Source organism: Micropterus dolomieu, linkage group LG02 (genome assembly GCF_021292245.1).
Source record: "Micropterus dolomieu isolate WLL.071019.BEF.003 ecotype Adirondacks linkage group LG02, ASM2129224v1, whole genome shotgun sequence".
NCBI classification, from domain to species: domain Eukaryota; kingdom Metazoa; phylum Chordata; class Actinopteri; order Centrarchiformes; family Centrarchidae; genus Micropterus; species Micropterus dolomieu.
The window spans coordinates 23196709-23210335 of NC_060151.1; the positions used below are offsets into that span (position 1 = coordinate 23196709).

Genomic DNA, 13627 nt, shown 5'->3' on the forward strand with positions numbered 1-13627 from the left:
CGGCGGAGACTGGAAGAAGTGCCACAAATATCTGTCCTCTAGCATTCACTCACTTTCCCTCCCTAGCAGCACGCAACCACACAAACACACACTGATACATACCAAGCCACTGTGGACGGCTCATCTCTCTTTTATCACTTTTACCGCCGTGCCAAGCGAGCCACTTAAAATAAACGTGACAGAGCGACGCCGGCCTGACTCCCAGCCAGCTAGCTCACACCGATCAGATGAATGCAGACAGTTCAAGAGGTCACAGCCTTGGATAGTTAAAACCAGAAACATCAAAAACATCTGTAAATCTGCTGTTCTTTCTTTTCCTCTTTAATGCATCTTCATCACGTTTGCAGCTACCTCCACATAGAATGACACTTCAACATCTGGTCAGGCAAGGTTGTGGAAAACTTCAGACTTTGTTATCTCAGGCCAAGGCCAATTTCCACTCAATTAGATTGTTTAGAAGCATTATCTCTTCACATTTATTTATCTAATTACTCATTTATTTTCTCCGTTTCCTGGGTCTAACTAGCATGTGAAGCAGTGACAAACCCCTCCTTCATTCCTGTCCTCATTGTTCAGGAAATGAATCAAGCCCTCCCACCAAGGGATATTTGGCCTCTAGTTAACTACTCCTTCACAAGCTGATTTATGTCTTTATTGATTTGATCATTCCGGAGGGCTCCTCCTAACGGAAGGCAGCAATAATCAATGAGTCTGAATATAGCCTTATCTGCTTTGAGTCTGGTTACATGGCTACAGAAGCCTTTTCCTTTCTTTTTGTGTGCCCTACCCTGATACTGTTCATATTATGGTTAATCATATTGACCTCTGTGACATTACTCTCAAACAGTGCCTGTTACACTTGAATGCATACACTACTTTTATGAAATGTATTTGCAGATGCAGATCATAACTGACTGGCATCAGTCTCCAATTTGATGTTTGATGTTCTAACACAGTGAAACTCTATATTGAGGGCCAGTTTTTCTGGTTCAGGGCATCATCAGAAAGCAGAAGTGAGAAGTACAGAGTCAGGATCTTGTCACATTATACTCAGTCAGACTTTATAACTAATCCGGCTTGCCTGCTACAGCAGCAGCCTTCGGGGACCTCTGACAGTCCAAGCACCCACAGACCCCACTTATAGGCATTGAAATAAACAAAGAAATGTGATGACGTCTCATTTATTTGAGGTTGTTAATAACCCCTGCCACATAAATGCAGACATGCACGCAGACAAGCAGAGTAAGTGTACATGTAGCCCAAACGAGAGAGGGATTAGATCTATAGAAAAACTATGCCTCCACTGGGGAATATAGCCTGCTGTACACAGGCCGGGGTGTTTATGTTCAATGCCTTGGATTACTGTGTGCTATTATCTGTGATGGGCTTTCATCCAAAATGTCAAGAGCAATAAAAACAATCCTTACGCTTAGTTTTTAAATCTCAATTTAGTATACACTAATATTATAACCAATTCTGAATTTCTAAACAACTGGTGTAACCTGCTGTAGGATTTGAACCAGTAGTCTTATAGAAACTGAAGCGGTGACTTCCAATTTTAGTTTATTGAAGAGTTTATGTGGTACATTATGTGGTCGTACATCTAGGAAGAATATTCTTGTACTTCAATCAAACTTGGTTCTCATGTCTGCGGTTTTGTGGGCATTTTTCCATAAAGTTACTGCTACTACAGTGTCTACCCCAAACTGGTCCGCCCCCATCTTTAACCTGAAAGTCACCTTCAGTGCTTCTTTTAGGCCATATAGTGGAGGAAGAACTGAAAGGAAGCACTGCTCCAAACCCACTTTTGACTTTTACATCACAACCTAGCCTGACCTTCAATTTCATTACTGCCTTAGCAGAGGCAGTTTTACCCATGTGTCCAAAAACCCAGGCTTATGTCCAAAATCTCCCTGGCTGGTGACCATGGCAGTGTTAAGCGGTTTCTGCTTAGTATCTCATTGTGACAACAACTGTTCTAGTATTTTTTTTTAGCTAGAAACTTTTGTCCTTATAAGTTCAACTTGTGTCAGTATGATAAGATACATTCACATATTGATTTAAAGTGTCTTAAGAGTCACAGTCTAAAGACATTGCAGTCTATTATTGAAGAATTTAACAATATCTGTGACAAAATGTTGAAAGCCATATGCTGCAATAGTATGTGCTCTAAAAAACATTCACCGCTCAATAAAGTTAAATTACATAAAGTTTTTAAAAACTCAATAGCATAAGATAAATCACATACATGTACATAGTACAAAGCTTACTGTAGTTCCTGACATAAACCATGTATTTCATTAACAAGAAAGGGCCTGCTTGAAACAACCCGGATGGAAAACAAATTATAAAATGATGTGTGATTATGTTTGTTAAAAACATTATGTGCATCTCCTGCACACAAACACACTCAATCAGGTACCATTCTTCAATATTAGTATTACTCAGCAGTATTTTTGTCAATGCATATACTTAGATACCAAAAATAAAATTGTGTAAAACAGGCAACTTTCTATGCGATTACAGTGCAATATTGTAATGCCTCAGGGCTTTGACTTTTTTCATGATAAAAACATAAAATGTTTCTTGTTATAATAACAAACCAACTTGTCTATGAAGTGCCATCTCAGTTGTCTAAGTCATGTCTGAAGTCAAAATCACCTGGATATGCTTTGTTTTAGTGTCCAGAAAAACAATTTCTTTTCAGTCCTCTAGTCCCCAAGAACATGGAATATTGTCAATTAGGACATGATTCAATTTACACTTTCTTCTCAGTCATACTCCAATCAATGGTGTAGCAAAATAAAAAGATGGCTGACAAAGAAAACTACAGGTTTTACAGCTTGGGGGAAAGGTTTGAGCAATGCTGATGTGGGGCTTTGGGTCTCCACAGCTGTCCAGCAGCCTAAAACCCCCATATCCACTCCCCTTCCCCAAATGCTACCACCCCCACATTCCCAGAAGCCCCAGCAGAGGCCGTGACGGTGGGGCCTTCAGTGGGCAACTTCCTGTGGAGTGCAGGAAACAATTTTACATGGGGATTAGACAGCATGGAGAAGAGAGCGAGTGCACATCTAGACAGTCTGTCTCCTTCTTTCTCTCGCTCTCTTTCTCTCTACACTGTACAACAGTTTTTCTTTTTGAAACATTGACAAGTTAGTACTTTTGCTTCAAATGGAAATAATGCAGCATGTGGAAACAACAAAACACCTTCACAATTCTTTGTTTCTGAAAGTGGAAAGGAAAACATAGGATCGCATAGGTCAGCTCTGCTCAGCAAATAAACTGCTAGCTGCCCCACAAAGGACAGTAGGAGAGGGAGAAGTCCTGAGTGTCAATGTCCTCTAGCCTGTGTACAGAAGTGAGAGACTGAACAGTGTAAAGCCAATGAGGCCCTTAAATATTGTGCGATATGTGGTTGACCGTGAGATGAGCTGTTCAATACTCATGTATCCATCACTAATTGTCACCACTGCTAGTTTGTACGTGCCCTAATTTCTCAATTTTACACTAACAATTCCACATCTCTTTTATACCTAAACAACACAACAATGTAGAGTTCACATGTAAGAGGGGAAAAAACAAATATATTTAAAGAAGACACATTGGGGTATCCAGAACAATCCAATAACACCAGGCCAACAACTGTATACAGTACATTCAGGAATTGCTGTACTCTCCCCTTCATCAATCTGGAAACAGGACTTCCTTTCTTTCTATTTTCGCAAAGCCCAATCAATTGATATTATCAAGCACGGCACATGTGTAGACAATCTAATCCGATGATAAATCCATTTTTATCTTGTCACCTTTTTCTTACAAACTAAGATATGCCAAAAGTGACTGGCTTACATAACATTAACATAATACAGTATAATTTTGACACTGTGAAACACACTGCTGCATTATTGAAAGAGCATGAACACATGTGTAGGTGTCTTAAATTTGGCTAATCTCTGTTCATGTTTAGTTGGGCGGAGATATACTGGGAATTACATGAGGTCACAAAATTCCACATACTTAAAAGAGTGATAAAGATGTACATTGTCCCGCCCAAACAGGTGCAACAAATCAAGTCGACTGTGCAGGTCAGCCTTGGAGTCGGAGATATTGGGGATTTCTGACAGTGATAATATCTCCCACTTGGTGAAAACTAATTTTATTATATAAACTATAATAGTGTATATTAACTCTTGACAGAATAGCTGCAAAGCCTAGCTGGCAGGTACATCTAAATAAATATACATTAAAACTAAAACAATTAATTCAGCTGCAACTAATTATCATCTTTATCACTATTAATATGTTTTTCTACTGGCAAGATAAGGTCATCATAACTGATGAGCATACTGTCTGCTGTCCTTTCTTGGTGACAATGATGGTGACACACTTAAATCCACCAAGTATAAGCAGCACAATGAGTTGATTAGTTTGTGTGGTAGGTGCTGGAGCGATGAGTAATTGATTTCAGTTCAGGCTCTAATCAAAATGGCGAGACGCTAATTAAATTTAGAAAAATAGTGTCCTTGCTCTTGGGCCTGGATGACCGCAGTGGATACGGTAGAGACATGTTCCAGCATACAAAGCAGGTCCTTGTGACCACGAGAACATGCACAGTTGCAAAAATCACCCTTGTGTGGATGTGTCACAGAAATACAGAAAGATTTAGTTGATGGATGAATTGCCTGGATGGGTCCAAGAAGGCATTAAAACAAATGACTTCAAACCAGCTGCATTTTTGTTGATGTCTAGGCTTATATACTGTGTACACAAATGACCGCCATACATCAAGTTACACAGTTTATCAGACATTCAGACAAGCAGAGATGATAAATAACACTGAGACGACCTTCATTAAAATACAGTGGGATCATACTGCAGCACTAAAAACTGTAATCATTTTTTCTTTGTAGAAATCCATTTCTCTCTCTCTTCCCTCCCCCACAGTGCATGGGCTGGCTGCAAGGGCTTCTGGCTGAAGCTGGGCTGGTGGGAAAATGGGAATGTGGTGATTAAGACTGAGCCTATATGACCCCAGCTAAAAATACGCTGTTTACTCAAGACCACTGCCAAGAAACTCTGGACTAGGCAGAGGGGAGAGGAAAAAAAGTCATGTTTTTGGAAGGGCGGGGGACGTGTGACAGGAAATCTGAGTTTATGACTGAAGGAGAGAGTATTGATCAGCAAGAAATTGTATGATCAAGAGTTAGTGACTTCTTAGTGTAAATAAAGTCACTGATGGTGTACTTACAAATTTGTTGGCCAGTTTGTGATGGTTGGAGGCCAACAGACACTCATTATCGTGGGACCCAGGAACACACACACACACACACACACACACACACACACACACAAAAACATTCTGAAATATTGGTCTCTTTCAGCCATTACAGCTTGGCAGCCACAGCAAACAGTGTCTAGTTTGTGACTGTCAAAAGTTGACAAAGAAGTGGGGCTAATGAAAAAGCAGATGGAACAAATGGTGAAAAAGTGTTCACTTTCCTTCTGGTACTATTTGTACTCTGCTCTGCCTCAACTATGAGGAGGAACTTGAGAGTCAGGATAGTTGGGATAAAAAAATAGTGATGATGTAAGACAGATTTGAGTGTGAGCACGGCAGTAGGGGGCAAGCTACTTGGCACTATGTGCTGACTGAGAGGCAGACAGTGGAGACCTCCTGCTGTCTGCCTGCAGAGATATGTCCATCACCCACACCTTCAGTAAGCTGCCTGCGTCTGAGGGAGGTCAGTGCAAACACATAACAAATCTTTTACTGGACTCCTGACATAGGTCAAACTAATATCATTTGAAAACATTGTTCCCAGCCTCTCCAGGTCAGTCTCAGCAGTTACACATCAGTCAACTTAAAGAGCAGTTTTCTCTTTTCTGACCTGAGTTAAAAAATAACAATCCATTGTGTTGGAGTATTTTTGATATACAATTGAATACAAATTCAGGAGTAAGTTTCTGGAATGTGACAAACCATGCATGCCATGTCAGGTTACATATGACAGTGATGTCCAGTCTCTTGAAACTAATGCAATATAAACAGTCAGTTATCAAAGTTATAAAAGTCTATCTTGTAAATGAATAGTTTAAAAACCTCATTTCTGTACACAGTGAAAAATATTCTAGCTTACTCACATATTTCTTAAGTGATAGCAAGATCACATTGTGTCTATGTGTAATTCTTATGCAACAACATGAGAAAAAAATACTACTACAAATTTTGCTGTGCATGTGCCCTGCTGCTTGTGTAATCTAAATCATTATAGATGACACAAACTACATAATACACACAAATCATGGTATTTTAGTATATTGCATGTATATTCACATGCAATGTTTGCTTACTATATACACAAAATACATTCGTCATACTCTATTATAACCAGGAATTCTGGAAGACCCCTGAAATGGCCCACATCAGACTCTATTTAGACAGAGGTGGGCATGTTTCCCTCTCTACCAAACATCAGGGCTACAGCATGACAAATGATCTGAGCATTACCATATTAACCTCAGTCTAGTGAGCCAAACATAAATCCCCCCAATTCACCACCATCACATCTGGGCTATTATTCAAACTAATTGTTGAAATGAATGTGTCATTCAGGACAGTTCAATTCAATGGCTCACTAAAAGTACAGAGTAAACCAGAGATGCCCTGCCTGTTACATGAACCTGAAGATAAATGGATAAGGCACCAGTTGCTACATCACAATGCCCTAACTTATCAGAGCCTGGCTTGACTTTCCGTCTACACAACTGGGCGTGTCCAGTCACTGGCTAGGTAGTGAACAAGCATTAAACTCTCTAATCTATGCACTCTGTGTGATGATTACAGTCAGACTTTTAACACACTCCCTTACAAATCAGCAGTTAATTATACCAAGTGGCCTGAGGCCACCTTGACTATTCTGTAGAAATGACACATTCACATGCACACACATATCAGAGCCACACCTCTTCTGGGAGTGCTGCTGAGGTAGGCCTGAGTCACCCAGTCCAATTAGCCTGCCTCCCTCTTCACGTCTTCCCTTCCTTCCTTCCTTCTTTCCCTCAAGCCTCAGGAGACAGTATGTCCTGTATGAACGTAGCAAAACGTCTCAGCTTCAACTCCCCTACCAACTTCCTGAGGCAGATCTATTCTTGTTGAGAGTTGTTACAGACCCTGACCTAGTCATGTGTGGTGCATGATAGTCCTACAAGCCAAGCTTTGTGACTCATGGCCTGTGAGTCGGCAGATGTACAGTAGAGACTGTGGATGAGGGAAGAGGGGTGAGGGGATGATAAGGGCATGATGCCAGAGACAGAGTGGAGCAGAGCCTGGCTACATCACTGTCTGAGATCACAGTCTTGCACTAATAGTCTGTATCAAGCTCTCCATGAATCACTTCTTTTCATTGGCACTAGCATTCACTTGTCAACCACATGACCATTTGAATTTCATTATTTGTAGGATGCATAGTGGCTCCTTGTAACCGGCAGTTTGAGTATACAGCCTTCAAATTAGCAATGTAATTTCATAGAGTTACCCTTACATTGCAAGTGTGATTGGTCCCAATCATCTAGGATGAAGATTGACATATTACTGGCCAATTCAGGCAAGCCAAACTTTGAATAGCAAAACTCATCTCACTCAAGAGGTTAACGAGTGAAAACTGACAGCGGTATTATCCATAAGCAAACAAGGTACCACTGTAGGTTTGAAATGTCAGATCATCAATCTCATCGTCAATACACATGTGAGTCTGTACCACAGACTGGTGTGTACAATCTGTACCCTTATATGCATACACATGTGATCATGTGTGTGGATCCGAGACGTGCTAGGCATGTGAGGAGAGCCCCATGAGTTAACATACAATGCAGATGAAGTGAAAAATCAAGTGACTGTCATGTACTTACACATGTGCCTGCCTGAGAATAAACACATAAATCTCCAGCATTCAGAGGAAGTATATGAGTAAAATAAGGAACTTTTACTTCCTAAAATCTAGATTTTAAAAAAATGTGCTTCTCTCTCTCCTTACCCATTTGCTCCATTGGCTGTGCGAGTAGGTTGAGAAACAGTCACCTCACCCGGACTCTGTCAACAGAAGAGAGAGAATAGGGTAAATAGATGATAATACAACACAAACAGTAGTTTGTCCTTAGAACTAATCCACAGGTTGCAGTGATCCCTCAATAGTTTGCCTTCAGTGGCCATGTTACAGTAAAACTTGCTACCATTCCTGGCAGTCTCAGCACATAGCTGCTCTGTTCCTGTAATGCTTGGCTTTCACTTGCAAGGGGTGAGTTGGTAGAGAGAAATATGGCATGCAAAACAGCCTCATTTAATATAAGAGTGGGGAACAGAGGAATCTTTTGTGCAATAGCTGCATGCACCCCAGCCAGCAAACCCCAAAATGCTTTTATTCAAATCAGTCATGTGTCTAAAAATAACCCTGGTCTTGTATAATAGATACAGTTTCCTTCATCCTTTCTATCCACATGTTTATAGTGTCACAAGTTGGTGGTAAAACGCTGTTAGCTTGAGGGAATCAAGTGAGAAAGAGACCTCTGGGGTGATAAATAATAAATCTGATGAACAAAGCCACAAATCTAACACAAATTACTAGCTAAATCTTAGAGAACTTATCTTGACTGCTGAGCCAGCTACTGATATCAAATCACATTCACTGTTTCTTGGACATCAGTTTTGTATGGAAACTGGGGTTAGTGCTTCTACTGACTACAAATGGGTCTGCCCCTGGCAGACACTAAAATCAAATTTCATGGGTGGAACAAGTAACTTTTCATTCCAGGTCGCTGTTAAGCAGAAGATGGGAGAGGATGTTTCCTTTTACAGTGCTCAGGCCCCTAGATTCTCAACCTGACCTTGGAAAACCCCATCAGACATCATTGCCTGTGTGCAATTTGGACTAATTCCCTGGTGTGCAGGGTAGCACTGTGTGTCCCCGTGGCCTGACTTGTTGTCTCTGTGAGCCGCAGCCTTGAGCAAGCTTCTGTGGCTGCCCCGACCCAGGTCGGGTGTGTTGGCCTACCTGAAACACTATCCAGGTCAGCTATGGGGCCCTCACAGTTCACACACCATACTTTAAACTGGCCTAAGTATAGCCCTTGCCCTTCAAAAAAAGGTTTTTTGGATGGCTCAAAAATAACAAAGAAAACATGAACTGCAAATTTATAGGCTAGTATGGAGTCTGTGTTATATTTATAAGGCAGATGGACTCTGAAGCAAATGCGGAAAAGATGATGGTTTGGATAATGAGATTTGATTAATGTTTAACTCAGGGAGAGGTACTGTAAATGTCAAACCAGACAGGCAAGAATAACTAAACAACGTCAGAAAGCGACTTGTGAATGTAAGAGAGTGTGTACGGTAATTCCCTACCCCTGTCTGTTAACTATAAATGATTTAACCAAGGCAACAGCCCTGGAGAAGAAAATTCAGACAGACAGCCAAGACTGACAACGACAAATCAATACAAATCAGATCAGTGACTGCAAACCTGTAATTCCATGATATAAACTAATCAGAGGATCAATAAACTAATGGGTCACGTAGATCAAGTTACAATATGTTGAGTAATTCTCCACAAAATGTGACAATTTACAGAAAAATAGCTTTCCAATAAAGTTAATGGGCTGTGGGATGAAGAACAAGGATAGCGTGCGATGCAGAGCCCTGGCAAAAGCTCTCCCTTTGGACAGGCAGGGGATGAATCACTTCAAACTAGAGCAGAGCATGGAGGGAAAGAGGGAAAGATGCCGTGATGTGTTCGTTCCGTGCCTGACTTCCGCTCTCGCTTCCCCGGTCTACTCTCTGTCTCTCTCCTTTCAGCTCTCCTGGGAGGCTGAGTAACCAGGAGGAAATGCTTGGGCTCAGACAGTGTTGGCCTGAAGACCAGATGTGTGGCCTGGAGGTGGTGAGGCAGAGACGCAACGGAAACCAAATATAAACCAGCGTACCGTGACATCTCTGAAGACAGAGGGCAGTAGTGACGGTTAATGGGACCCGCTCGTTCCATAGCCAGACTGTGCCCATTTGTTCCAAGTAACAGGATGCACTGCGGTACTCCAGCCCACACTTACAACTGTGCAGGCCTATACACACTGTGGTGGTAGTTTATTGGTAAACATCACTTCACGTTACATAAAACTGAATACAGTTTCAGTGGAAACATGGAAAGAAGAGAGAATGACGGATGTCCTGTCCTAAAAATAGTGCCTTGCTGTCCCAACAGTGGAGGCATTCAGCTCAGTCTGACTGTTTGGGCAGCTGTTTGAGAGCAGTTTCTTTGAATGAGTACTGTAAACATGCAGGGAAAGGGTTCTGACATGGCCCTGTGCTCTTAAGGGCCAAGCCTACACAAACGTCAGCACTGACTCATGATTCCAACCTCAGTGAGAAGAGTTCTGGCAAGGAATAGTGTGTCGCCTTTTGCTTTTGGTGCTGTGGATGCTACACATTGCTGCATCCTCTGGCAGCATTTTGGCAAACAACGCAGGAGATTGGGGTGAAGGTTTTGGATGTCTCCAACGAGGGAGACTCCACCAGACATGTTGGTTACTGTGGTCATCCCTGGCAGGAGCTGGACAGAGGCCTACTAAATGGAGTATTTCAGCATTACAAAGTCCAGAAGAGACACACACCTACGCCCAGGGAGGTCTGACCTGCTGTTTGAAAATGTGGCTTGTCCAGCTCTGGATGAAATGGAGCTCTCAGAGTAGAACTTAGCCCTGAGGGGCTTTCCCTGGGAATCAGTGTAGATCATCTTCAAACCTAAACCCCACCCCCTCTATTGAAACTATAGAAAGCCAAACAATACCAGTTGGATCTGTATATTCTGTGGGGAGGGGCTCTGGGGAGCATAACGAACTGCATTGGCTAAGAGTGGGTCAGCTGATGATATTGGCTTAGAGTGGTTCAGCTGTGGTCTTAATTATTGGCTAGCATGAACTATTGACACAAAGTTACAATGCCCATCATAAACCAGTGACACAGATTAAGATTCAAACAGGATTTGTGGAAGTGGATTGATTACGTGCAAGCATCAGGGATCAATTATCAGTAACGTCAGAACACCTGTGTAGATTTATTATAAAGAAAAAGGCTTCTTTAGTCCAAAAGATCAGTTTACTGCCTTTGGTTACAAGGTTAAACACTGTCAATTACATCAGCCAATAAAAGTGGTTCCCCCCCATTAAGGAGTAATCTGATAAACCAGCCAAACCACACTGTAGATTAAGACAGAACATTCCTCAGAGGAAAATATATTACTCAGATTAATACAGGCACACTATCATTTTTATAGCTCAGGACAAGTCAATTCACATTTATGAATATTTACGAGCAAGAAATCAATAGAATCAAGAGTCTAATCAGTAATATAACTCCACTTACAGGAAAGAGCAGCTCTCAACACAGAGAAGCATTATGAGCTCCACATTATTCCGTTTTGCACTGCCATACATAAGCTTATAACAAAAAATGGTGGAGGCAGCTTTGTTTTAGGAATTTTTCTTGTGTAAAAATGACATCAGTTTCACAAACTTGAACTGACCTCAGGAGTAGCAGTTAAAATGCAGCATGATCCTATTTGGCTTATCTTTAAGAGAGACTAAAGATAGGGCAGAGTGCAATCTCTCAGTCAAGGTCATCATCTCATAGAGCCACATTACAACAACATTTATTAACAACTTTAAACTAAACCCAGTCACCGGAACACAATTCCGCAGATGGAGCTATGTTTGCATTTTAAAGAGGGGAAAAATCCAGGAAAAGGGGATCTCTATATCTCCACTGGGACAGGTTACTATGAACTTTGACTCGATTGTGAATATGGAGCACAGCTGGGTTCCTTCTACCAGCAGTGGCCAGGCAGATGGTACATTATGACCAAGACAGGGATGTTTGCCAAGAAGAAGTGTTACACACAAACACCTCTCTGGATACCCCTGAGCAACAGATGTTGCTCTTATCTAGCGGCTGCTGGTACTGTTAGACTTCTGTTGAGGCAATAACTGTGTAAAACTTATCTGTGTCCAACGTTTTCATGCAAATCGCTGTGGTGTCGCACTGGTTGGTTGCAAGCACACAAAAGAGCCAATAAACAGATATGCAAGCAGTGGCTCCAGTAGGTACAAGGCCATGCTGTTATAAGCCATGTCTCCTTGGCCTATGATACCAAATAGCCCAACGGAAATTAAGCTTGCACTATTATGTAAGGGCAGATTTTTCTAAGACTGTATATAAAGAGCTGTATGTTGGGTCATGCAGATAGAGCCTACCTCAATTCAAGGCAACAATGCCCCCTCACAAGTGGGTGGACAATGCTGAACTCTCTGTGCCTGATCAGATGACTAACATTACAGAGAAGACAAGGCCACAGTCTTATTTGCAATTGAACAGGCGGAGGCCAAACACACAAGATCAGTTCAACACACTGGGTTTTACAGCTTGCATCAGAGTCTGTGTGTGTGGGATTGCTCAATGTTGCCTAAGCCTCCAAGACCATGCAAACCTGAACGTCAAACTGGCCAGCCGCAGCAGCAGCAGCAGCAGCAGCACAAACTGTATCCTGCATCTGTTGCATTTAACAAGTTGATGATTCCTACAGACAGCAAAGTTAACAGCCAACATGTGAACACTGTAGTTTACAACTTCAAAATATGAGCAATCTTATGAACACAGGTTGCATTTTTGATCAGATTTAATATTAAGGACTGTAACCATATGTCTTTTCACTAAACTGAAATTATGCTCCTGAAGTTGACCCTGTTTTATGAAAATTATAGCCTACTGTGCAAGACTTACAGGACAGTTTTTACAGTCACTACCGGAAATTCCAAATGTGTGTATACACACATTTGGAATTTCCGCAATTTTATATATATATATATATATATATATATATATTCAATGAAATTGCGCTATAAAGTCTTCATGCACAGGAGTTGTTCTTGTCTAGTGCAGGTGGAGAGTTTTTACCCGTCCATTGGGAGTCAAGTCCTCCTTGTTGCGTAATTCAAAAGACTCTTCCTCCTCTTTCTCCCCATAGTCCCGTCCGAGTAAACTGAAGCCCTGCCTGCAGCACAGAAACCAGCAAACCCCTTGCAAAGGCATTCAAATGAGGTTAAGTGTGTCGTCTTCTGCTATCCAGGTCGATGAATTCAACACTCACGGTGTTGTCTCGGGCGCAAGTAGCTCCAAGAGCTGCGTGATAGCATACAGGACACCCTCTCCATAGATATCCAGCGAAGAGGATGAAGGTTAGCATAAGCTCACTCTATCCTTTCTGTCAAAAGTACATGTAAAATGTCTACTAAGTGGACATGACAGCAGTCAACAATACCGACAGAGAACTGGTTCAAGGAAAATCCTCGCCTCTTTCAGGACTCCCGTTGCTTCGCTCACGACACCTTGCTATCCCTGTTTGCACAACTTCTCACGACCAAAGTACAACAAAAACAAACTTAGTTTCCAAAACGGGCACTGTAGGTTAAAAATAGATCAAGTTGAGTGCGCTTGACAAGAGCGACCCTGTCGTTGTCAGTGTATTATAAACTCTTTTAATAAAAGCGCACCTCTGGATAGGAGCACACTTGTCTGACTTCT

General features: G+C 41.7%; 1 protein-coding gene across 2 annotated transcripts in view; it reads right to left on the reverse strand.

The window, feature by feature from the left end:
• The window catches only part of plekhh3 (pleckstrin homology, MyTH4 and FERM domain containing H3), a 31726-nt gene extending 18099 nt beyond the window's left edge, over nucleotides 1-13627 (reverse strand). Inside the window, exons 1-2 of one of the 2 annotated variants that reach the window (XM_046034011.1) lie at nucleotides 13397-13627; nucleotides 8037-8092 (exon numbers count right to left, since the gene is read on the reverse strand). Coding sequence is in view for 1 of the 2 variants with exons in the window: in XM_046034003.1 (XP_045889959.1) it covers nucleotides 8037-8092; nucleotides 13001-13135 (191 nt within the window). In the remaining variant the exon portion in view is untranslated. Of the gene's footprint in view, nucleotides 1-8036; nucleotides 8093-13000 lie in introns of both variants that reach the window. The other variant, XM_046034003.1, reaches the window with a different exon arrangement.